The sequence below is a fragment of the Capra hircus genome, chromosome 25 (genome assembly GCF_001704415.2).
Source record: "Capra hircus breed San Clemente chromosome 25, ASM170441v1, whole genome shotgun sequence".
In the NCBI taxonomy this organism is placed as follows: domain Eukaryota; kingdom Metazoa; phylum Chordata; class Mammalia; order Artiodactyla; family Bovidae; genus Capra; species Capra hircus.
In genome coordinates, this window is record NC_030832.1 from 9321243 (window position 1) to 9346699 (window position 25457).

Consider the following 25457-nt stretch of genomic DNA (forward strand, 5'->3'; position numbering starts at 1 on the left):
AGTCTGTAGTGCCTTAGCTAGAAACTCTGGAGGAGGTTTTCAAAACGTGATGTGATATTATGATTTATAATAAGAAACGTATATTTGGTCTTCGTCCCCATTTCTGGCAGAGAGCTCCTAAAATCCTTCGAATTTCCTAAGGACTGAGGGAGATAAACGTGTCTATTGTTATGTTAATTAGGCGACTGCTGCCCTCTCTTGGGGGTGGGGGCTGGTTGCCAGGGGAACCATCCAAGTGATTGGCAGGTTTGAGCTTTCAGTCCAACCTCCGGGAGCGGAATAGAGCTGGAACTTGAACCGATTGCTGATGACTGATAATGAAACCTTCATTAGAGGACAGGGTTTGGAGCGCTTCCAGGTTGAAGAAAACTCAGAGGTTTGGTGAGAGAGGTACACCTGGATAGAGCTTGGACTTCCCGGCGCCCTTTCCTCATGCCGTTTCTTGTGTATCTCTTCCATCCAGCTGTTCCTGAGCTTTTAGGATAACCCGGATTAAACATACTTAAACTTTTTAGGGTAAACTTACTTAAATCTAGGAAGTAAAATGTGTCTCCGATTTCTGCGAGCTGCTGTAGCAGATTAATCAAAGCCAAAGGAGAGGGACTTCCCCAGGGGTGCAGTGGTTAAGACTCCACCTTCCAACGCTGGGGATCTCTGCCCGGGGATCTAGGATCCCATGTGCCTCATGGCCAAAAAGCTAAAACATAAAAACAACAGAAGCAATAGTGTAACACATTCAATAAAGACTTTACAAATGGTCCACATCAAAAAAGAAGGGGAGGTGGCGAGGAGGTCATGGGAACCTCTGAGTTATAACCAGTCAGTCTGAAGCACAGGTTTGCAATTGGCATCTTGGGGAGGAGGGCAGTCTTGTAAGTTCAGTTCAGTTCAATCGCTCAGTCGTGTCCCACTCTTTTCCCACGGACCTCAGCACGCCAGGCCTCCCTGTCCGTCACCAACTCCCGGAGCTTGCTCAAACTCATGTCCACTGAGTCAGTGATGCCATCCAACCATCTCATCCTTTGTCATTCTCTTGTAAGACTGAGCCTTTAAACTGTGAGCTCTGAAACTCTGCTGCTAACTCCAATAGTGTCAAAGTTGTTGAAGTATAATCCACCCAGCTGGTGTCCAGGGCATTTTTCACTGGTATGGGGAACCCACACACAGACACACACCTACCTCCCACATTAGAAACTGTGTTCAGAACCTCTTTACCAGCCCAGGCCCCACCCTCAAGATTGTGACTTAATTGGTGTGAGGGAGAAGGACCCCTGCATAAAATACCTCAGGTGACTGTTCTTAGTCACTCAGTTGTGTCTGACTCTTTGCGACCCTATGGATTGTAGCCCACCAGGCTCCTCTATCCATGGGATTTTCCAGGCAAGAATACTGGAGTGGGTTGCCATTCCCTTCTCCAGGGGATCTTTCCCACCCAGGGATCGAACCCTGGTCTACCACATTGCAGGCGGATTCTTTACTGTCTGAGCCACCAGGGAAGCCAAAGAATACTGGAGTGGGTAGCGTATCCCTTCTCCAGGGGATCTTGCTGACCCAGAAATACAACTGGGGTCTCCTCCATTGCAGGTGGAGAAACTCTGCTGTAGAAAGTATTAATATATATCCAGGGTCCCAGTATATCCAGTCTTAGAGCAGAGTTAAGCTCTAATAATTTCAGAAGTATAAACAAGTTTTGCTTTTAGAGCAGTTTTAAGTGTGCAAAAAAAACAACTTTATGAAAGTTCAAAGCGTTACCATATATTCCCCCACCCCATTGCCCCCATTATTAATTATTAACATCTAGCATTGGTGTGGGACATTTGTTGTCATTGGTAAACCAGTATTGATACATTATTATTAAAGTCCATAGTTTATGTTAGGTTTCACTCGTAATGTATCTTCTGTGAGATTTGATAAATGCACCATGTCCTGTGGCCACCGTGACAGTTCACACAGAACAGCTTCAGTGCTGTCAGCTACAAACGGGCATTTACCGTCTTCCTCTGCCGATTCCCACGTGGTGCAGTGGTAAAGAATCTGCTTGCCAATGCAGGAGGCGTAAGAGACTTAGGTTCAATCCCTGGGTTGGGAAGATCCCCTGGAGAAGGGCATGACAACCCATTCCAGCATTCCAGCATTACTGCCTGGAAAATTCCATGGACAAAGGAGCCTGATGGGCTACAGTCCATGGGTCGCACAGTCAGACATGACTGAGCATGCACGCACTCATGGACGTCTACCTTGACAAGGATCAAGTCAGGTGCTGCTGTAGCTGCTGACCTTCAACACCCCCTGAAAGGAGTGCAAGGTGCAGAGCAGAAATGAGGCGCTCTGTGCTCTGGGAAACTGGCAGGACAGGTCTTCAGATAGATATTTTTAGGAGCCGATTTTATGGGCCCAATTCTTGCATCTCCTCGTAACTAGAAAAGCATTAAAAATCCTTCACGATGACTTTTCATGACCAGCAGGAACCTTTGGCAAAAAATACGTGCTTGCTTTTTATAATAGCCAGGACATGGAAGCAACCTAGATGCCCATCAGCAGAGGACTGGATAAGAAAGCTATGGTACATATACACAATGGAGTATTACTCAGCCATTAAAAAGAATACATTTGAATCAGTTCTAATGAGGTGGATGAAACTGGAGCCTATTATACAGAGTGAAGTAAGCCAGAAAGAAAAACACCAATACAGTACACTAACGCATATATATGGAATTTAGAAAGATGGTAACGATAACCCTCTATGCGAGACAGCAAAGAGACACAGATGTATAGAACAGTCTTTTGGACTCTGTGGGAGAGGGCAAGGGTGGGATGACTTAGGAGAATGGCATTGAAACATATATAATATCATATAAGAAACAAATTGCCAGTCCAGGTTCAATGCAGGATACAGGATGCTCAGGGCAGATGCACTGGGATGACCCAGAGGGGTGGTATAGGGAGGGAGGTGGGAGGGGGGTTCAGGATGGGGAACATGTGAACACCCGTGGTGGATTCATGTTGATGTATGGCAAAACAAATACAATATTGTAAAGTAATTAGCCTCCAATTAAAATAAATAAATTTATATTAAAAAAAATATGTGCTTGATTGCAGGTACTAACCCCCCCCCTTCACCAGAATCACATATATACTGACCTTTCTCTTACCTCTTTGGAGTAGTTTCTCAGAGCTATCTGAGGTACTGGCTCCCAGGCTGCAGCCCTCATTTTGCCCCAGATAAAACTTGCAACTCTCACGTTGTCCTTTTTTTTTTTTTTCAAGTTGACACTGCCCTAAAGACCCCTGTGTTTTTCATCACTTTCTCTTTACCCTTCTCCAACCCCTGGCAACCACTAATCTTTTCACTGTCTATAGTTTTACAAACTTATTTCTAAAAGCATTTAAACATTTAGCTATTTAAATCTACAACTTTTTAAACTTTAATTCTGTTATTTCTTTTGTTTCTCTCTTTCTCTCTCTCTTTTTTTTTTTTTTTGTTCTTTTTTGAGCCATGCTGTAGGGCTTGCAGAATCTCAGTTCCCCAACCATGGATTGAATCTGCACCCTGGCAATAAAAGCCCAGAATGCTAACCACTAGAATGAAAGTTTAGGAACCCCCTAAACTTTAATCTTGTTGTTTTAGTCATCATGGCCATCTACAGTCAGGAGGACTGAAATGAACATTTTAAAGTCTTATTTCAAACTCACGAGACTAAATAAATGTAAAGGAAATGTCACCTTGCAAATGCCAGATGCCGATTTTTGTAAGTTAGCTCACGCTTCAAAAGTTCCTAAAGGAGAAAACTGGGCTCGGACCTTTGGAACCCACTGAATTCGGGAAAGGGGGAGCAGTCAGTTTCACAAATTTCACAGACCAGGAATGGGACCTGTGAGAAGATGCTGAGAGATCTCTTGAGGGGACTGGGTGATGGATGGACAGGCAAGGGTCTGGGGGGTAGGGGGGGCCTGCAGAAGAACCTCTGTGAGTGAGAGTAATGGGCTGGGGTCCCTGGGGAAACGCCAGCTGCTCAGTGGTTAGGGGCCAGCCTTTACCCTGGCCCAGGACAAGAAATGAGGCTGGACAGGTCAGTTGGGTCATAGAGGCCACTGAGAGCTATGTGAAGACTGGGTACTGGCCTGTGGGCCATAGAGAGCCGCTGAAGACTTAAGAGCAGAAGAGTGACACCATGAGATTTGTATGGGGGAAACCCCAATAGATCTTTAGTAGAGAAACCTCATGAGGACCTGTGGGGGACAGTCCAGGGCCCACCACTCTCTAGGTTTCTTCCCCCAGGCGTCTACAACTGCATTCCCTGTGCCTCTCTGGGGGCGACCATGGGACTGAATCTCACCAGGGGAAGTGCGCAGACAGGTTTCATGTCTGGGGAGATGCATTCCAACAGAAGCTTAAATTCACTCACAATTCACACTCTCCACCTTTGAAGGCTTATGTCCAGTTGGTGGCAGCGCCACATGATGGCACCTCTGTCTGCATCCTTGAGCGACTGTGCCCAGGGGCCTCCACCAATGAAGCTGGAGCCAAAAATAAACATTGCTGCCTTGAGCCTGTGCAGCCTGGGGGATGTTAGTTCTGGCAGCGTAGCCTGGACTGGCAGATACAGAAACTATCGCAGACCCAGGAGGATGGGCCCTGAGCCTAGGCAGTAGCAATGATGGAAGTGGCAGCCTGGGACGTGTCTGTCACCACCCCAAACACAGCGCTTAAAACAGTGTTTATTGGGTGGGTTGGGCAGCTCTTGTGGACTCGGCTGGACTCGCTCGTACATCTATCATCGTCTGTGTGTCTGCAGCACTTGGTCCTGCATGTCTCAGGGTCACTGCTTTGGAATGGCCTTGGCTGGGACCCTGGAGTGACTTGGCTTAGCTCCACGAATAACCTTCCATGGTTTAGCCCAAAGATGGCCTCATTGTCATGGCAGAGGGACATGAGAGGGAAGTGAAGACAGGCTTTTACGAGGTTTTTCTTAGGTCCCATTTGCTAACATCTCGTTAGCTAAGTAACTCACATGCCTGAGCCCAGAGTCAATGACAGATCAGAATGCACTGCAAAGCCAGATAGCAAAGGGCACAGATAAAGAGGAGGGTGAAGAATCAGGCCACTTGCACAGCCAGGCCACCACATCCCCCAGGGGGGAGCCACAGGACTTGATGCCTGAGTGCCTGTCAGGGGAGACACCACTGACGTCTCCAATGGTGAGTACCAATGTTTACCCCCATCCCTGTGCCTGCCTGCCACTGCACCTATCAGGACATGGTGTCTGATTCCCCACCTTGTGAACCTGGGCTGCCCTTGTGACTTGCTCTGATCAACAGAATGTGAGAGCATGAGCCTGTGCAAGAACGCAGCTTTGCCCAGCAGCCATGGAAAGGTGACCAGGCTGGACCACTGAGTGATGAGAGGCCACGTGTGGAGAGGTGCCATGTGGTGGGAAATCCAGAGGGACACAAGAGAGTCTTGGATCTTCTAGTCAGCCCCTGCCTGAATGAAGCCACATGAGTGAGCCCAAATAAAACCAGAGGAGTCATGAGAAATAAGAAACCACTGTTGTCTTAACCGCTAGATATCTGGATTTGTTATGCAGCAATTGCTAACTGATACATGGAGAAGGAAATGGCAACCCACTACACTCCAGTATTCTTGCCTGGAGAATCCCATGGATGGAGGAGATTGGTGGGCTACAGTCCACGGGTCAAAAACAGTCCGACAGGACTGAGCAACTTCACTTCACTTTCACTTTCACAGGGGAGACAGAAAGAACTAAACGAGGCCGGTGCTCAGGCTGATGACTTGAGTGCTTCAGCAGGGGTAGCATCAGTCTCTGAGATGAGAGCTCCAGAGACAGGAACTAGTTGGAGGAGAAAGTTGTGGACATGTTTGTCATGCTCACAGGACATCCATGCAGTAAAATCCAATAGGCATCAATTGAGATACCTGGGTTTGAACTTAGTGAGAAATAGGGGCTGGAGACTGGGGAATGTTTCATATGGGATATCAGAGGATGTGGAAAGTTCCACTAAAAGTGGTCCAAGAAAAGAGTCTTGAGGAGTGCTCGTGGTAAGAAGTGGTTCTCAAACTTTAGTGGATGTCATTACCATCTGGTGAGAATGTGAAGATGCAGATTCCCAGGCCCATCCCTCTGGTTGTTGATTAAGTAGGTCAGGGATGGGCCCGGGGAATCTGCTTTGCCGCCTGGCTTCCAGCCTTCTGTTCCCAAACACAACAGATGGAAACTCCCATCCCAGGTGAAGCAGAGGCGTTTGGCTGGGAGAGGAGGAGACCTGGCACAACGCTGAGAGAAGCTCTGTTTGATTTTGTTTTACTTCACCATCATTCTTACAGCCTTGTGAGCAGTAGGGAGGGGAAGGTTAGAGAACAGTAGACGCTTTCCTCCCTGCCACCGGGCAAAGAATGAGGATAAAACCACTGGGTGAAAGGTTGATTGAGAACAAGATATTCAAGTGACCTCAACATGTCACCCACGAAGTCTGTACTAATTACAAATGGAAATGGTACCATTCCCTGACATGTTTCTGTTTGAGCACACAACATCTTTATTAAGTGATCAAGCCCTAATATCACCAGTAATGGGACCAACTGGTATCATGTGCTTCCTGCTGCGCTACAACTTCAAGTGCATTCTGCTAAAAACTTTAACCTGAATTTAATCAAGGGGGTTAGGGGAGAGAGGATGGCAGGCTCCTCCTTAACTTGAAAATAAAAGTGTATATAAGCTAACAGCTTTGCGTCAATCAAATCTCTTGGGTATGAAAATGGCATTGATGTAGGGCAACCCCTTTGTTTCTAGCTACAGGCTGAAGTATTTAGGATGGATAACCGAGGCTCAGTTTTAAAAGGAACAGAAAACCGCCCTAAGCACCTGCCACACAGGGTTTGCGCGTGCGCAGAGTCCTCTTTCGGAGACTTATTTCGCGCAGCTGGAGGGTCAGATTGAGCACCACGAGACGGAAATATGCAATCGCGGTTTCCGGTGACCGCGTAAGCGTCCAGAGCAGCAGAATGGAGGAGGTGCCTCACGGTGAGCGCGCGGAGGGGGCTCGGGTAGGGGGAGCTGAAAGGAGAGGAGCCATTCTAACTGTGATCTTGTCTCCGCGCAGACTGTCCAGGGGCCGACAGTGCCCAGGCAGGTCGAGGAGCCTCATGTCAGGGGTGCCCCAATCAGCGGCTCTGCGCTTCTGGAGCTGGTGCTGCCGCGGACCCGGGTGAGAAAGGGGCAAGGCTTGAATGGGAAGTGAAAGGCACTATTCCGGAAGAGGCGGGGCGTGGGTGCAGTGGGAGGGGGTAGAGATGAGTGACAGGGTCGGGGCCCAGAGGAGGCGGGCGTGGGGAAACGTCTGCAGATAAGGGGCGGGGCTTGAGGAATGAGTGACAGAAGCGGAGCCCGGAGGGGAAGAACGTGGGAAAAATTGGCGGGGTCGGGGCGGAGCCTGACTCAGTGACTGGCGTTGGGTCCAAAGGGGTCTCGGGAGGGGCGGGGCAGGGGTGAAGGTAGGCAGGGTGAGGGGTGGGGCGGAAAGTTTGAGTGACAGCAAGTGGAATTGGTCGGAAGGAGGGTGGCACCAGCCTGAATAGGGTATAAACTTTGAAGTCAGGGAGCTTGGGCTTAAATCCTAGTTCTGCTAGCTGTTTTCTTTGGACAAAATTTCCTTCCTTTTTGAGGAGCGCTTCTCCCATGAATTCAACAGAAGTATGAATCATTCACTTGAAGGCACAGTGTTCTGTGCTGGGTACACAGCTGTGATTGAGACAGATGAAGTCATCTGTCTCATTTTTAAGCCTTAACTTTTCTGACCCTCCATTTCCACATCAAACTGGGGAAAAACAGTGTTTTAAGGATTTGAACTAGGAGGAAATACTGAAGGCATAGTATTATAAATGGGTAATAATAATGGTTATCAGTGACAGGTACTAAGTGCCTGCAGTATTTGTCAGTATCTCACTCCCAGCACTCCTGACATTCAGGGCTGGATAATTCTTTGTTGTGTGTCTCTGCCCTGAACATCGTAGGACATTTAGCAGCATTCCTGGCCTCTACTCACTACATGTGGGCAGCACGCCTTCCTGTGGCAACCAAAAATATCCCAGGATGCTACCAAACGCGTCCTGGTGGGGTTTACCCCTAGGTTGGGAATCACTGCTGCATTCAGAGCTGTGTTCTGGGCTTGGGAATATAGTATGAACACTACTGAGTTCCCTGCTTCATGGACTTCATGTTCTAGTAGAGGAGACATGCGAGTAAACCAAGAAGTAAGGAACTCTCAGATGTGCTAGTAGCTTTGTGGGTTTGTTTTGGGGGCCTTTTGGATTTTTTGTAGCTCTTATTACTACCATTGGTGAGGTGCTGTTTCACTCACGATCCTTTGAAATAGTCGAGGACTTACCTCCTTCCAGCCCATCGGAAGAGTGACATCCCGAGAAAGACAAATATCATATGATATTGTTAATATGTAGAATCTAAAAGAATGGTACAAATGAACTTTTATACAAGACAGAAATAGTGTCAGAGATGTAGGAAACAAACTTATGGTAATGGGGCGGGGCAGGGGGGTGATCAATTGGGAGACTGAGATCGACATATACACACTACTATATATAAAATAGGTAATAATAAGGGCCTACTGTATAGGACAGGAAACTCTGATCAGTACTCTGTAATGACCTATATGAGAAAAGAATCTTTAAAAAAAAGTTGATATATGTGCAGCTATAACTGACTCACTTTACAGCAGAAACTAACGTAAATAACATTGTAAATCAACTCTACTGCAGTGAAAATTTAAAAACTGAAAGACTGAGTCAGGAGCTTGGTCACCTGACTTGCTTTCTTTGCAGCCATAGAGGAAATCAAAGAAAAAATGAAGACCGTGAAACACAAGATCTTGGTGTTGTCTGGGAAAGGCGGCGTTGGGAAAAGCACGTTTAGCGCCCACCTGGCCCATGGCCTAGCGGAGGATGAAAACACGCAGGTGGGACCTTGGGGAAAACTGGGAGAGGCTCCGTCCTTTCTCAGGGCTCATGATGGCTGGCAGGGGGCTGACTCTTAGCAACAGTTGAATTGGCCTTTTTGGAATTTATATCCCTGCAGAGAGAACAAGGAAATGCAAGGGAGTTGAGCAATGAAATGAATATTTAATGGAATTCTCTAGCCATGAACATGGATACCAGGTGTACATTTTGGGGGGCTTGCCTATTATTTATTATGCTCAATTCAAGCTTCTTTCTCTTTATGGATCTTTATGAAACCCTCTTTCTGTCTTTTCTAGCCAGGGGTGTGCCAACAAAAGCCTGTCTTATGGCCTGTGAGCTCTGGGCAGTTTTTACGTTTATAAATGGTTGTTTTTACAATGTTACATTAGAACCTACGTATCATCCTGGATTTTGCCCACAAAGCCTAAAGCACTTTCCATTTGGCCCTTGAAGAAAACATTTGCTCACCCCTGACCTGCCATTCACTCACACCCACGTACACAGAGGAGCAGGAAAATTCAGATTCCCCAGGGCCGCTCTCGGGATTTCAGCTTTAATAAGAGGTATGAGAGGGAGAGGAAGAGAAAAATTTTTACCAAAAAGGTCAACTGGAAATTTACAGTCCCTGTGATATTAAAAAGAAAATACAGGTTATTCATTGGGCCCCATACAGTTTTGCTTTGATCATAGAACAGTATTCACTTTGATCACTTCATGGCAAATAGATGGGGAAACAGTGGAAACAGTGTCAGACTTAATTTTTTGGAGCTCCAAAATCACTGCAGATGGTGACTGCAGCCATGAAATTAAAAGACGCTTACTCCTTGGAAGGAAGGTTATCACCAACCTAGACAGCATATTAAAAAGCAGAGCTATTACTTTGCCAACAAAGGTCTGTCTAGTCAAGGCTATGGTTTTTCCAGTGGTCATGTATGGATGTGAGAGTTGGACTGTGAAGAAAGCTGAGCACTGAAGAATTGATGCTTTAGAACTATGGTGTTGGAGAAGACTCTTGAGAGTCCCTTGGACTGCAAGGAGATCCAACCAGTCCATCCTAAAGGAGATCAGCCCTGGGTGTTCATTGGAGGGACTGATGCTAAAGCTGAAACTCTAATACTTTGGCCACCTCATGCAAAGAGTTGACTCATTGGAAAAGACCCTGATGCTGGGAGAGATTTGGGGCAGGAGGAGAAGGGGGCGACAGAGGATGAGATGGCTGGATGGCATCACTGACTCAAGGGACATGAGTCTGAGTAAACTCCAGGAGTTGGTGATGGACAGGGAGGCCTGGCGTGCTGCGATTCATGGGGTCGCAGAGTCAGACACGACTGAGCGACTGAACTGAACTGAACTGATAGTGTTATACCTGATGAAACCATGAATACTGTTTTGTTTTGTTTTGTTTTTTACACAGAATGCATTCCACCTTTTTGTTTTTGCCAAAACTCTGCATAGATTGCCAACTGTTTTTCCACTAGAGGACTGTTTGGGGTTTGGGCCTGCAGGGGAGTTCGGTGTAACATAGAAACAGTTTTATTACGTTCATGTTGAAAGCCTTTCCAGACCATTTTCAGTTCTTTCTACTGCCTTGGTGTGTGCCTTCTTGCATACATTGATGCATTTTTGAAAATTAGTTTTCTCTTTTTGCATTTTGAATGTTGAAATTTATTTTATATGTATAAAGGCTAACTTTTCATATTTTTCTTATAACTGACTAATGGCCTTTCCCTTTTATTTGGCTTTTTTATTAAGATAGTACTAGCAGGGACTGTAGAGTACTTTTAATTTAATATTGACATTTCAAAACTGCTATATTGCCAGTTATTTTTTTAAAACTAAAAACTGGATAAATGCCAGTACTTTCTACTTGTGTGAGATAAATCATTCTATTCCAGTATGAAATAGCATCCTAAGTTCTTAATAAAATAACAGCTAAATTTCCTGCACGAAAAAAAAAACCAGTAAAGGCAGCCACTGTGGGCAGGGGAATGAAGCCCACCATTCCAGCCTGCCCTCAGTGTGTGTGTACATACACACAGATACACAAATGCACAACGACCTCTTTGATACCTCACTGAGGACTCCAGGAATATATATATTTTTTAAATCATTGGGTTAAAAAAGAGTTGACTGTGGGGGTCAGCAGACTTTTTATATAAAGTGCCAGATAGTAATTATTTTAGGGTTTGTAGGTCATACAGTTTCTGTAGCAACTCTCAGTTCTGCCCCTTTAACACGAAAGCAGCCTGTGAACAAATGACTGTGGCTTTGTTCTAATAAAACTTTGAATTTCATAATTTTCACATGTCATGAAATAAAAATATACTTTTGATTTTTTTCCCCCTACTCTAAAAATATAATAGACATTCTTAGCTGTGGTCTGTACAAAAACAGATGGCACTCTGGGTTTGGCCCCCGGGTTGCAGCTCACCAGCCGCTGGCTTGGTTTGTAGCCCAGCTGTGCCAGTGCTGGCTGGAGAAGAACTTTGTTGCAAGAGGACTGAAATGCTGGGGAGGCCGTGGCCTTCTGGAGACAGTGCCGAGGTGGGACTAGGGGCTCCGGAAAGCTTGGTGTTTCTCTCATTGACTGTGGCTCGAATTCCGCTTGTAACTCATTTCTCTTCTGATCGTTTTATGATGTGTGGAGCCACTCCCGTTGGCCTGCCTGACTGATGTGGGCTTCTCTGGAGTCTGGTATCTGTTACCTAAGGTGTGCTCGAGGGATCTGGTCAAAGGGAGAAGGGACTGCCCGGGGCCAGCTGGGCAGCAGGTTGGAGAAGGCGTCCTCTGGGCTCTGATGGCAGCTGGTGGAAGGTGGCGGGAGGAGGTATAGGCAGAGGCGCAGAGCCGGAACCGCCGGGGCAGACTGGACAGGTGGGCAGGGCAGGGCCGCTGCTGCTGCTGCTACAGTGGAGGAGCCAAGAATGGGGCTGGGCCAGCCCAGGAGGCTTTAACGCCCAAGGAAGACATTCCCGTGGGAAAGAGGATGGTCTGAGCGTTACTACAGCAGTAGTCGAGTGTGTTGTCAGAGGGTGATGGTGAAGCAGCAGGAAACGTTGGTCTTGTCTCCATGAGGGACCACAAGGTCACAGCTGGGGTGGTGGCTGGAACCAGTGGCAGGAAATGAGAGCAAAGCTGGGGAGACGGAATAGCAGGGTGTCTAACTGCTGGAGAAGAGGGAGGGTCCGAAGTCTAGCTGAACCTGTGGGCCCAGAGGGGGGCGAGGTCTAGTGTGGTGGCCAAGAACACAGGCTCTAGAGTCGGTCTGCCCACCATCACCTCCCAGCACTGCCCACACCACTGCTGTAACTGTGGGCAGGTTATCAGACTCTCTGCCTCCATGTTCTCATCTGTAAAATGGGACTCAGTCTTGAGTGAGATGATACATGTAACTGTAAAATGCTTAACACGACACTTGATGCATAGGAAGTGCTCAATCAGTGTCCCTGACAGTCATCATTCTTATTTCTTCATTCCACTATGTGGAGTATGGAGGGGGTGAAGACTACCTCGGGAATGAGTGCATGGGATATCTTTGCTGCATCTTTCCCTCAAGATACCCCTTCTGTTGAGGGTGGAGGGGATGTATTAATACTTCCTCAAAAGGAAACTGGTTAAACTGTTCCCAAAAGAGAGTCAGACATTCTAGACCAAGAGGCTGGAAACTCGAGAGTATTGACAGAAGTCTCCCGTTAGGATTGTAGGGATGGTGTAATTTCCCAGGTACTCAGGCTCTGATGTAAAATCTCTGGGCCATTAAACACACACCAGCCTGAAGCCTCAAGAATGGTCTTTAGGGTGAGTTCTGTTGCATTCTTCTTGAGGTCCAGCAGAGGGTGCATGAGGCAGATGGTGATCCAGAGTATGAACCCCTTTGCTGACCCCAGTGTGAGGTCATGTGAGGATCACAGGAGGAGATCACAGGGGATTGTTGAGAGAATGGAAGAGGGAAGCAAGAAACGAATTTGGGGCAAGTTAAAAAGTTACCCAGAGGTGCTGCACTTTGGATCTAAGACATAAGAGCTTTCAGGATGAATAGCTCTGCTCTTTAGAGAGTTTCTAAGAGCTGTCTCAGACCTTTTCACGTATCACATGGGGAAAGCAAGGCATTTGGGGTGGAAAGAGTCCTCCTGGGCTGGACATGTCACTAGCAAAGAACTTCTGTATGTTTCCTTATTCTTACTTTCTCTTTAAGAAGTTGAACCTATGCTGCTGTTAACCTTCAGCATCACAGGAAAACAGGGCTTGCTCAGAACTCAGTCTGAGGGTCAACTGGAGGGTCAACTCCGGCCCTCCTCGCCAGGCCCCCAGAGCCGTGGGAGGAACCCTGGTGTTGGAGTCCAGAGACCTTGGTTTAAGTCCCCGCTCTCTTCCTTGCTCATTGAACAAGTCTCTGGGCATCTCTGAACTGCAGTTTCTTCTTCGGCAAAGCAGAGTTATAATGATCACACACACACACACCCCAGACTGCACCGCAGTTTCTTCTTTGGTAAAGCAGTTATAATGATCACACACACACACCCCAGGACACACACAACCGAGGACACACACACACACACACACACACACACACACACCCAACAGGATGTGGTAAAGACCAGGTAAACAGTGGCTGGACCTGAATCTGCGAACAACCTGACATCCTGGTTCATAAGCTCACCTTGATAATAGGCCGTATTGAGGGTGGCAGGGGTTGGGGGGAGCATGGGGGTATTGATGTACTTTGCAGTTGTTGGGAGTCTTGACTGTGTCTCCAAGGCCCAGAGGGAATGTGGTAACTCTGAGACTCCACTCGGTCCACATTCCACCCGGTTTCTCTGTGTCTTCTCCCCTCCCTCCTTTCGCTCGAACCCCGTCCCCTCCCGATCGTGCACATCCAGAGGATTGGACCTGCGTTGCGTCACTGCCCTGGTCTCTTGTTCCCCAGGTTGCTCTTCTAGACATCGATATATGCGGGCCGTCAATTCCCAAGATCATGGGATTGGAAGGAGAACAGGTAAGAGCAAAATTTAAAGAAGGCTGGGAAATATTTTCTGGTGATGAACCTGAGCCCCGAACTGCGCACCCTAAGCCAAGGGGTCAGCGGAGTGCCTGTGTTTTTTCCTGGATGTGACCACAGCAGGGAGGATTCAGTCAACGGTCTACTTTTAAAACAGCTGTGAGTTTGGGGATGTGTTGGAGGGGGGTGACCTATCTGTAAGTTCATCCAAGCCATCTGAGAAGTGTTCGTTTCGATGCCGTCTTAGAGGGGAAGGGAAAGAGCAAGTCAAATGCAGAAGTCAGACACGAAAACTTGGTCCTGTCTGGGAAAGCCTGAGCAGGGCTGGCAAGGGCTCTGTAGGCTGGAAGCAAGGGAATATTTCTGCCCCTGTGGTCACTGGGGAAGTGAGGGGAAGTGAGACCGCGAGGCAGGCGGGTGACGTGGGATTGGTGGGGGGTGCAGCCAAGGTAGGTGCCCCTGCCTCCTCCCACCTTGGTATGCAGAGCCGGCCAGGAAGGGGCTCCCCAGGGGGGCGTGTTTTGAAGCCAGCCTGGAGGACCAGCCTTGTCCGGGGCTGTCGGGATGGGTCGGGGTGGGTTCGTTCTTTACTGAAGCACTGGGTGCTACGGTTCAGAAGTGAACAGGCAGATAAAGACCCTGTCTTCATGGGAAGCACGGGTGACAATAGGAATCTAAGTGAAGCGAGGGGATGGGACAGATGGCAGGGAGAGGGGCCCGGGCAGCTGCTCTCTGGAAGGAGGTGGTCAAGGGCACCCTGCTCCGAGAGCTAGGAGGAAGGCCTGCTGGGCTGGGGGAGTAGCCTGTGGGGCCAGGCAGAGCGGCCCTCAGGGTGGCAGAGAGTAGCCCAGGCGGATGGGGCCAGCCCCTGGGGACTCTGCTCAGGGCTTGGCACTTGCTTCCCACGTGCTGAGAGGTGCTGATGTCGTGCGGGGTCAGGGCAGAGCAGAGGGACCATGGCTCTGACTGCGCACCCACGGGCAGCAGGCTCTGGAGCATGGGTCTCCCTTCATCGTCAGTCACACGCAGATGCTCCTCACTGAGCCAGCACACATGTCGTTTATTAAAACTGAACATTGTAAATGGTGAGAAATTCTAGGCTTTTCTTCTCCTACGCTGTTGGATCATCAGGTTTACCCCCTCTTTCAAGACCAGTGACTTAGAGTATTAATAGGAATTAATGGGTTTGGTTTTTTTTAATTTGAAGTATGACTTCAAAGCCAGTGACGAAGAGTCACATATTACCTGAATTGCATTTCTGTCAAATGATGGGGACAGGCACCTCTGTAGACACAGTAGACTCATGGTCACCTAGGAGTGGGGGGAAGTGTGGTGGTCGGGGGTGACACTTGAGGGGTGCAGGGTGTCTTCTTAGAGTAACCAGGATGTTCTAACATTGATTGTGGTGATGGCTGTGCAATTCTGTGACTATCCTGAAGCCATTTAAGTGTACACTTTAACTGGGTGAGCTGTGTGGTATGTGAATTATATCTGAGTCAACTGTTTACAAAAGTAAGATGTCATCTGGAAAACTGGGCCTTCTCTTTTGGCTCCAACATTGCCCGAAGCATAAACTCTAAGGCTGATGTGCAATTAGAAATTGCGTAAGTTCCAGTTGCACAGGAAAGCGTCGGAGAGGACCTCAGCCCTGGCAGTTTGTTGTTGCTTAGCCGCTAAGTCGGGTCCAACTGTCCTTTGACCCCAGGGACTAAGGCCTGCCAGGTTTCTCTGTCCGTAGGATTCTCCAGGCAAGAATACTGGAGGGGGTTGCCATTTTCTTCTCCAGGGGAGCTTCCCGACCCAGGGATGGAACCTGAGTCTCTTCCCTTGGCAGGCGGATTCTTTACCACTGAGAACCAGGGAAGCCCTCAGCCTGGCAGTTAGTGAACACCTAACTGGAAAGCGCCTGGGTCTTGAAATAACCCCCGCTTCCCGCCGACACCCCTTTTCCAGGCCTTGTCCCCTGGGGCAGCAGCTCAGGTCACCAGCGGGAGGGCTCTGTGTCCGCTGCGTCACACAGGGTCGTCCCTCCACTCCTTTGGAGGCCGCCTCACTGTTCCACAGTCACCTGCGTCTTCGCAGCAATGCCCAACCGGTTTCTGTCATGCTTTAAAATCCCCCAGATCATAGCGCACTCTGGTGAACATTGGTTCCCTGACCAGATATTTAAGCAGAGTTTCCAGATCACCCAACCTGGGAGGGGGAAGCGTATGCACTCTATCGTCTGTATCTCTGGCTTCCCAGGTGGCGCTAGTGGTAAAGAACCTGCCTGCCGATGCAGGAGACATAAGAGACACAGGTTCGATCCCTGGGTTGGGAAGATCCCCTGGAGGAGGGCACAGCAACCAACCCACTCCAGTATTCTTGCCCGGAAAATCCCATGGACAGAGGAGCATGGTGGGCTGCAGTCCATAGGGTCGCGAAGAGTTGGACACGACGGAGCAACTGAGCATGCACCTGTATCGCCTAACCCTGACCCCCTGATGTTCACTCCCTGTTAAGAACTCAGTGGCAGCCTTTAAGACTACAGATCGTAATTTATAAAACTGCCCCCCTACTCCATAAACTTTGCGTGTAAAGCGTGACCAGGCTGTGTAATTTCTCACAAATGAGACAGGCTCCTGTTTCTGCAGGTTCACCAGAGCGGCTCGGGCTGGTCTCCAGTGGTGAGTGCCCACCCCAGGCCTTCCCTTCGGGGTGGTGTGTACATAATGGATAGTGGTGGGCAGTCAATCGGTGACTGTTTATTAGTCAACAGGTAGTCATTGAGGCACTTTCCTGGGCCTGGGGGATCCAGTTAGGACCAGAGATTGCCTCAGAGAGTAGCTCTTTCCAGTTTGTGGGCCAAACAGTTGCCACCATCCTAGATGGAAAGTAGTGATATGCAAATGAATGACTGTGGCCCTTTTCCAATAAAACTTTATGTATGAAACCAGAAGCGTGGCCAGCCAGATTAAAACAGCAAGTTTGATTTTGTTTAGTCGCTCTGACATGTCCAAATCTTTGCGACCTCAAGGACTGTAGCACACCAGGCTTCCCTGTCCTTCACTGTCTCCCAAAGTTTGCTCAAACTCATGTCCACTGAGTCCTGATACATCCAACCATCTCATCCTCTGGGACCTCCTTCAGAGGAGGCAGCATCTATTTCAGCTGAGTTCATTGTCATTGCCCCTAGGGCCATATGGTGGCTCTTTCAATCCCCTCAAATATGGTAACCTTTTTTTTTTAATGATTTTTTTTGGGGTGGGGGTGGGAGAGATTTAAGGATTCAAATAGTGAATATATACTCACATCACATAGTAACTGTGCCCCCTCAGTTTCTTCCGCTAGCCCTCAGACACAAGACATAGGGAAGTGCCAGGCACTGTGGTTTGAAGTAAAATGTCTCTTGCATCATCCTTTCCAGTTCCTGGAAGACAACTTGGGGGTGATGTCGGTGGGTTTCTTGCTCAGCAGCCCCGACGATGCTGTCATCTGGAGGGGACCCAAGAAAAACGGTTTGTCACTCTGCTTTCTGTCTCTCGTCACGTCCTTCCAGGGGCGGATGCGAAGCCCATCCCGTCAGGACGGCCTGTGTCTCTGGTGGCCTCTTTCTTCACTGGTTGAAGAGAGCCCATAGAAATAACAGTTTTATGTAATAAATACAACGTTACAAATTTTCGTATCTCTGATGGGTCTTTCTCTCCTGAAAACCCACCTAATCCTGAAATGATCCCTCTGGTGGTGTGTGCTCTTGTTTGTGTCAGAGAGAGGAGGGTGTGGGGTGAAGTCAGTACTGGTTTGACAGGGTGTCCAGGCTGCAGATACAGAAGTGCCAACCTGGGCAAGGCTCCTCAGCCTCAGTGCTGTGATGTTCCGAGCCAGACAATCCCTTGCTGGGGAGGTTAGGGGGTGGACCGTCCTCCACATCACAGGGTGTTAGCAGTTCCCTGGCCTCGCCACCCTGGAGGCGAGTAGAAGAACCTCCCTAGTTTTGGACAAGCCCCCAGGCACTGCGAGACCCCACCGACGGAGCGCATAGACGAGCTGTGTGTAAAGGTCAGGAGCTGTGCTTTTGTAGGGTCAGAGGACAGGAGCCAGCGTGCATCACCGCGGCCTCCCCTGCAGGCATGATCAAGCAGTTCCTCCCCTGCAGGCATGATCAAGCAGTTCCTCCGGGACGTGGACTGGGGCGAGGTGGACTACCTCATCGTGGACACCCCGCCTGGGACGTCAGACGAGCACCTCTCGGTGGTGCAGTACCTGGCTGCGGCGCACATCGACGGGGCGGTGATCATCACTACGCCACAGGTGGGCGAGGGCCGGGCGGAGCGGGGTCCACGCTGCACCACACCAGGGGCGCTCTTTCTCCCACGGCCCGAGACCCTGCGTTCCCCAACACCCTGGCTGGGATCAGCGGAAACCTTATGTTTATCTTCACTTCAGCCGTTGTCGGTGGACAGGGAGGCACGAGGTGGCTGGGGTGGGGGCTGCCTAGAGCAAGGGTGGAAGGGGGCCTGGCCCGAGGATGGTGGTGGAAAGAAGACTTAGAAATGTTTCCTGATGGATATTTAACAGAGCTGGATGACCAGCCCTGCACTATTAGACCCTTAGACCAGCCGTGCTCTCAAGAGCAAGTCCCAAAGAAGTGACCTTCAGGGACAGTGGAGCTGGGACATCCACCCCAGTGGCGGGTGCTGACAGCGGGCACGGCTTCCCACGTGGGGACTGTGTGCTTTCTGTGAGCCTAAAACCACTCTAAAAATGGTCAAAAGCAACAGCAGCAATCAAGTCAACACAAGAGTGGCCTCTCCAATACCACATTTGCTGCGAAAGGAAACAGACCCCCCTTAGGTTCAGGAGGAGGGCAGTGGCCGTTCAGGAAGCCGGCGAGGACGCGCTGTCTGTGCTCCTGTGTGTGCCACTTGTCTAGAAAACAGGACTTCAGGCTGGGCACACCCACTTCCTCGGAGCCTTGCACATCCAGCAGCTGGCTTTCTGGGGGGGTCATTTTTGAGAAAGCAGGGCTTTTAGAGGACACTAGGGAGAGAACCAGAGGCTCCCTAAGGAGATGCTTAGTACCAGCGGGTTTACTTTCTAGCCAAGCCCTTTTGACTGCACCCCAGCCTCCAAGGGCTCAAGGGGCAAATGTGGGCCTCAGGAGAGTAGACTCAAAGCCCAGGTCCACTGGGGGCCCATGACTGTTAGAGCTGTACTTGACAGCACACAACACTTGGACATGTGTCTGCAATAAAATTATAGATGGACTGGGGAGGGTACTAAGCTCTGATTACCCACACTCCTCACACTGTAAGGCACACAGAGTCCAGAAGTGAATTCGCAGGGCTCCAAACCGGGTAATATTCCTCATTTTCTTTTGGTCCATAAAGTTGTGGTCACGATAACCGAGATCAGAGGTTGGCAGACTTTTTCTGTTAAGGGCCAGAGAGGGACTGTTTCAGGCTTTGCGGGTCACAGGGTCTCCGTCCCATCTCCCCAGTGGTACCATTATGGGATGAAAGCGGCCAGAGTAATGTGGCGGGCAGGCTGTGCTCCAGAACTCGATCTACGAAAGCAGGCAGCCAGGCGAGCCTGCAGGCTGCCCCCTGCCTGAAACAGGGCTCCTGCACGGTTGCATGAAACACTTAGGGAATGGTGGTTCGGTTGCTAAGTCGCCTCTGACTGCAGTTCTGCACTGGCACGTAGGTTCTTTACCGCTGAGCCTCCAGGGAAGCCCTTACGTTCAGAGTCTAAAGCTTCAGGGCAGTGATGCCACAGCCCTGCAGCCGTCCCTCCACCACGCGATCGTTCCCTCTTTGTGCCCAGACTCTGCAATAACCAGTCTTCTGGAACCTTAACAGGAAGTGTCGCTCCAGGATGTCCGGAAAGAGATCAGCTTCTGCCACAAGGTGAAGCTGCCCATCATCGGAGTGGTGGAGAACATGAGTGGCTTCATCTGCCCCAAATGCCAGGTGAGAGCATGTTCCCCCCAAGGTCCTGGCCTCCACACTTGGAGAGATGGTGGGGTCAGGTGTCTGGGAAACCGTTTCTGCTTTCCCCATCGTTTGGGAACTGGAATAGTTTAAAAAAAAAAAAACCAACCCTCTGTTGCCGATTTAATGGGAATTCTTTACACACACAGAAGAGCCTTTTTTAAATTTCAAGTTTGTTTAAAGTGTGGTCCATTCATACAATTCTGACACAAACTCAGGATTCCTCCCCCTTTCACATTGCCTTTCAGAAAGAGTCTCAGATATTCCCACCAACAACGGGGGGCGCAGAGGCCATGTGCCAGGACCTGAAGATCCCGCTGCTTGGCAAAGTGCCTCTGGATCCACGCATAGGTGGGTGTGTCCCTCCTGCGTGGGGCCTGTGCACCCTGCAGCTCAGAGCGGCAGGGAAACACGCGGGCGAGTGGTGGAGGAGGGCCTCGGGGAGGCGGGAAGGGCCCACAAGGGTGGAGGAGAGACTGGTCATGGAGGCACCTGGTGCAGGGGGTGGGAGGAGAGGAAGTCAGCAAGGAGAGGGGCTAGGCGGGGGTGACCGGGGGGAGGAGGCCAGGGCATGTATTCGAGTCCTGTCTCACACAGGAATTAGGTCCTGGCGTGAAAGTCATCGATAGCATTAGCCTTGAGAACCCCGAGGAAGGGCACCCCACCTTGTCCTGTCTGCAGGGAAGCCTGGCACAGCCCTCCTGATGCCCAGATGGGTGAGCAGGAGGGCACGTTGCTGGCCTGCCTTCATGGGTCACGCTCCTCTCTGGGTACCAGAGTCCTCAGGGCCCCCATCTCCACGCCGCACTCACTCCAGGACATCACCTTGCTGTGTGGAGTTGGGGGACACCCACCACCAACTTTGTTTCCCCACCATAACAGAATCAGGCTTGCTGAAGTTAGATGTGCCTGTGACGAGGAAGTGGGGCAGTGAGGTTTTGCAGACGAGGCCTAAGGGGGCCAAGGGAGACTGTCGGGGAGTCGGTGTGGACGGCTCTGCAGCCAAGCCTCGCGGTTTGGACCCCAGCTGCCAGGAAATGAGACCAGGGAGGATGGGCGGGCGCTGTGTGTGCTTAGAGGCTGAGGCCATGGGCCACTTGCACTGGTTGGAAGGCGGTTAGGGCTGGATCGAGCCGGGCATCAGCGTGGAGAGGAAGGGACACAGAGAGGGGAAGCGACAGGCTGGGGCAGGTGGGGAGGAGGAGGTATCCCCAACGTCCGTGCTGCCCAGCGTGACCCCCAGGGAGCTGGGGATGCCCCCCAGAGCCAGTGAGCACGGGAGAGCAGGCTCCCTGCTGGCACTGTGTGGAGCGGGCAGGGCTTTAGCGTGTCAGCTGGTAAGAGGTCAGGAGCAGAGGGGGCCGTGTCCACGATGGGGGGACAGCATAGAGGGGGCCGAGAGCACAGTGTGGAGGAGGCCTGCCCCGAGGAGGGGGTGTGAAGACCCCAGAGCACCTGGGCGCCCAGCAGGGTGGCTCCTGGAGCCCCCTCAACGGTGCCCACGTCCAGCAGCACTTGTGGTACCTGGTTCCTCCCGAGAAGCAACTCTGGCTGCTTTTCCAGCCTTCCCAAGTGTTGTCTTCGCATTGACCAGCGTGTCCCTTGGGGTCGTAGGAGCAGGTACCGCCCCTCAAAGCCCCTGGAGGCAGGCTGGCTGCGCGAATGTGTGGGGCCAGGTGGGCGGTGGGCCTGAGTGGCCACTCCCGCCAGCTGCAGGCCGTGGTGGCCTCAGTCCTCAGAGGCACTGGTAGGAGAGGTGGCTGGATGGCAGCCTCGGGGCTCAGTCCTGAGCTGCGAGGACGCGGTACCATCCAGTGGGCACGCTCCTGTGTGACAGGGTGCATCTCCCCAAACCTCACCTCCAGTTGAAACTGCAGAGCTGGGGGCAGCGAGCATGGGAAGGGATGGGGGTGAACACTGCCACGGGCTGTGGCGAGGCGGACAGGGCCCAGTGAGGCCGCCGAGGCCCCCAGAGCCACTTTGTGCAGTGAGGGAGCCGCCCCGTCACTGGGGAAATGGGAGGCCGCGCGCAGCCCCTGTGCAAACACGCAGCGAGGGAGCTGCCAGGCTTTGGTGTCGGGATCCCAGCCTCCCGGGCCCTCACCCCAGGTCTGGACCCCCTGCCACCCCCATCGCCCCTCGACTGCCTCTGGGCTCGGGCAGGTCCTTGTGGGGCTCTGAGCCTCAGGCTCACCTATTAGGTGCGGATGTGATGCAGCCACTGTGGGGGCTGCACGGGTGGGGGCATACGCGAGGCGGGTGGTCTCGGACGGGGCAGGGAGAGCGGAGGTTTGTGGAGGTGGGGAGCTGACCAGAGTGAGTTGTGAGGGTTCGGGCAGGTCTCCTAGGGAGGGGAGGACGAGGAGAGAGAGGACGCCGGGTGAACATCGGGAGGAAGTGGCCCCACGAACCTTCTGTGGGACCCGTGACCTCCCAGACCTGGTCTGCAAGCAGGAACTCGGAGGCTTCCCTAGAGGCTTCTACCCACAGTGCCCAGGCCAGTGCGTGGGACCCCTCTCGGCACCCCCAAACCCCCGAGTGTTCCTGTCCTACCCAGCAACGCACTGGGGAGACGATTCCTCCACAGTTGGCCCGGCCAGGGTCCCCCCATAGGCTGGGGAGCAGCTGTGGGTTGTGGGACCACTGACCCAGCTTCTCCACCAGGGCCGGGAGCCAGGGGGGCGGGGGCAGGGTCTACTCAGGACCAGACGGGAGAGGAGCTCCCCCCGGCCCAGGACCCCCCATGCCCACCTGGATGGGTTGATGCCAAGGTGGAGTGACTTTCAAGATACAGTTACAGAGGGAGAAATCAACGGGCAGAATCTGTGTATGCTCCCAAGCATTTTTTAAAAGATACTTGAGTGTGTATATGTATGCATACGCCACACTCACATGCATGTATTATTTCTAGAAAGACAGCTGACACCCCAGTAGCTCCCCTCGAACTCATTCTTCACGGTGTAACCTTCTGTCCTCCGTACTCTTTCACTCTGAGCCTTCATTATCTTCTTACTGGAGAATGAATCTATCTTTTTAAAATGCAGGTCCCCGGGCCCACCCAGGAGCTGCTAAATCTGTTCTTTATGGGGCCCTGGAACCTGCATTTGCCACACTTCACCCAGAGTCAGACGCACACACACACACCACACCCCCCCACATACCCCACCCCCAGCATTGCCCAGGCACAGGTCAGAGCTATGAGGCAAATCCAGCTAGACTCGCTGCTGGGTAGAGGGGAGGCAGGCAAGTTCCCAGAGACCCCGATGTCCTGTCTCAGCTTTGATCTTCATTACGAGGAAGGTGGGCCCAAGATCTTCCATGTCACTGGCACAGAAGGAGCCAGTGTGTTTTCTCTTGTGGGTTTTAATTTTCCTTGCTTTGTTTCTTTAAGGTAAGAGCTGCGACAAAGGACAGTCTTTTTTGGTGGAAGCGCCAGATTCACCAGCCACTGTCACCTACAGAAGTATAATTCAGAGTAAGTGCTTAAGGGGACCTGTGAATCCAGAGGGCCATGGGGCCAGGAAGTGACGCAAGTGAGCAGAGTGGGCTTGGGAGTGAGAAGATCCCATTCGGGGTCGTGAATGGCCATGCCGCCTCCACTGGGACATGGGTGTGGTGGGGTCTGGGATGACCCCCTCAGCCCAGGAAGCCAGGAGTCTGGGAAAATCTTCCAGTCCATCAGTGTTATGAACTAAGTCATAGCTTAAAAACACAGCGAGGGTGAAGTTTACAGTATAGGAAATATTAATGTTACACCTCAGTAAAACTAAAAAGAAATTAAGAAGGGGGGAAAAAAAAGCACAGTGAGCCAAACCAGACCCAGATGCAGGCCTGATTCAGTCAACGGGCAGCTGTCAGGGGCCTTGAAGTTGAGGCAGACGTGTCGGTAGTTAAAGCTCCAGGCTCCTGGCTTGTGGCTGAGCCCTGCTGGCCTAGTGAAATGGTGTCCAGGGTAAACAACATTTCCGGGATCCTTGATCTGGAGAACAGGCCAGGAGGCCTCCAGCCGTGGTTGTAACCATGGACGGGCAGCCAGCAGTACTGGGCTCACTTGCAGAGATTCAGGGCATCAGCTGAGATGGGACTCTGGGGTGAATTAAGCCACCCGGGGACTCCGCCCCATTCAGACGCGGCCTCGCCGGCACAGGACAGGGCCACTGAGAGCCCCCAGTGCTTCTGCGCCTGCCGTCCTGTTTTCCAGGAATCCAGGAGTTCTGTAGTCAGCGTCTGCCAGAAGGAGAGAACCTCGTCGGCTCCTGAGACAGGAGGCCATGAAGACCGTCAGCAGCACGACCCGTCCCATCACGCCTGGCCAGCGTGGGGACAGCGCGCGGGTCACAGGCAGAAAGGGACCAGCCCCGGGCGTGGCGTGACGTCCCTTTTTCAGAGACACTTTAATCATCTAGCATTTGTACACCTTCCTTTAGAACGTATGTAACGGACGTTCTTTACACATGAGCCATTCGAGAAATAAAAACAGCTCCTCCAACCTCTGCCCCGAGGCCTGCTTCTCGTGAAAACCCAGCAGCTCGGGGGCCATGGACTTCTCTTCTCTGTCTGAAGCTGTCCCGTCACAGAACGTCTCACTTGTGCCTTTGCTGCCTCAGAAAATAAGCCTGAAAAAGAACCAAAGGGATAAAGGGAGGAACGTGTGACTTCGCTGAAGCATCGTTCTCGTGGTTTAGTCACTAAGTCGTGTCTGAGTCCTTGCAGCCCCCATGGACTGCAGCCCACCAGGCTCCTCTGTCCATCGAATTCTCCAGGCAAGAATACTGGAGACCCAGGGGTCAAACCCGAGTCTCCTGCATTGGCAGGCGGATTCTTTACCACTGAGAGCATAGCGCAGACACTGTTCTCAGATAGAGGAAAAATTCAAATAGCGACAGAGCCTCCCACTGGGGCTTGGGCCGAGCTCAGTGCACAGGATGCGGCCGGGCACAGTCAAAAACCTGCGAATCACCCGCATGAACAGAACTAGGGGTCAGTGCCGACACACCATCCTGGAATTACGTGTTTACTGAATCTGGCAGTGGGCTTCCCTGGTGGCTCAGCTGGTAAAGAATCCCCCTGCAATGCAGGAGACCCAGGTTTGAGCCCTGGATCAGGAAGATCCCTGGAGGAGGGCATAGCAACCCACTCCAGTATTCTTGCCTGGAGAATCCTCATGGACAGAGAAGCCTGGCGGGCTACAGTCCATGGGGTCACAAAGAGTCAGACACAACTGACTTAGCACAGCATGTATATCTGGCCATTTCCAGCGCCAGACACGACAATTTACAGGGTTTTTAAAGTTGTGTGAAAGGAGAGATGCAGTGTAAGAGAGCCTTATTGCCCTGAGACACTCACTGTTGGAAAGACTCACAGGAACTGAGAGCAGCTCAGGGAAGAGGAAATTCCCGTTTCCCCTCTGACTCCAGGCACGGAAGTGGAAGGGGCACACATCCCCCTGTTCTTTCCCACTCCTCTCGTCACCTGCCCCCCTCGCCTGCCCAGG

At 51.2% G+C, this 25457-nt stretch overlaps 2 protein-coding genes across 3 annotated transcripts in view; one reads left to right on the plus strand and one right to left on the minus strand.

The window, feature by feature from the left end:
* NUBP1 (nucleotide binding protein 1) lies at positions 6951 to 24453 on the plus strand. The gene is made up of 11 exons (XM_005697503.2): positions 6951 to 7043; positions 7123 to 7227; positions 8858 to 8991; positions 13920 to 13988; positions 16625 to 16657; positions 17398 to 17488; positions 18127 to 18281; positions 19832 to 19942; positions 20212 to 20314; positions 23355 to 23438; positions 24165 to 24453. Exons 1-11 carry the CDS (start codon positions 7025 to 7027, stop codon positions 24221 to 24223), a joined length of 963 nt encoding a protein of 320 aa, XP_005697560.2. The 5' UTR covers positions 6951 to 7024; the 3' UTR covers positions 24224 to 24453.
* Positions 24342 to 25457, minus strand: part of TVP23A (trans-golgi network vesicle protein 23 homolog A) — a 31092-nt gene continuing 29976 nt past the window's right edge. For both annotated transcript variants that reach the window (XM_018040873.1, XM_018040871.1), the window contains one exon: positions 24342 to 24579. The gene's annotated coding sequence lies outside the window, so the exon portion shown is untranslated. The remainder of the gene's footprint in view (positions 24580 to 25457) is intronic.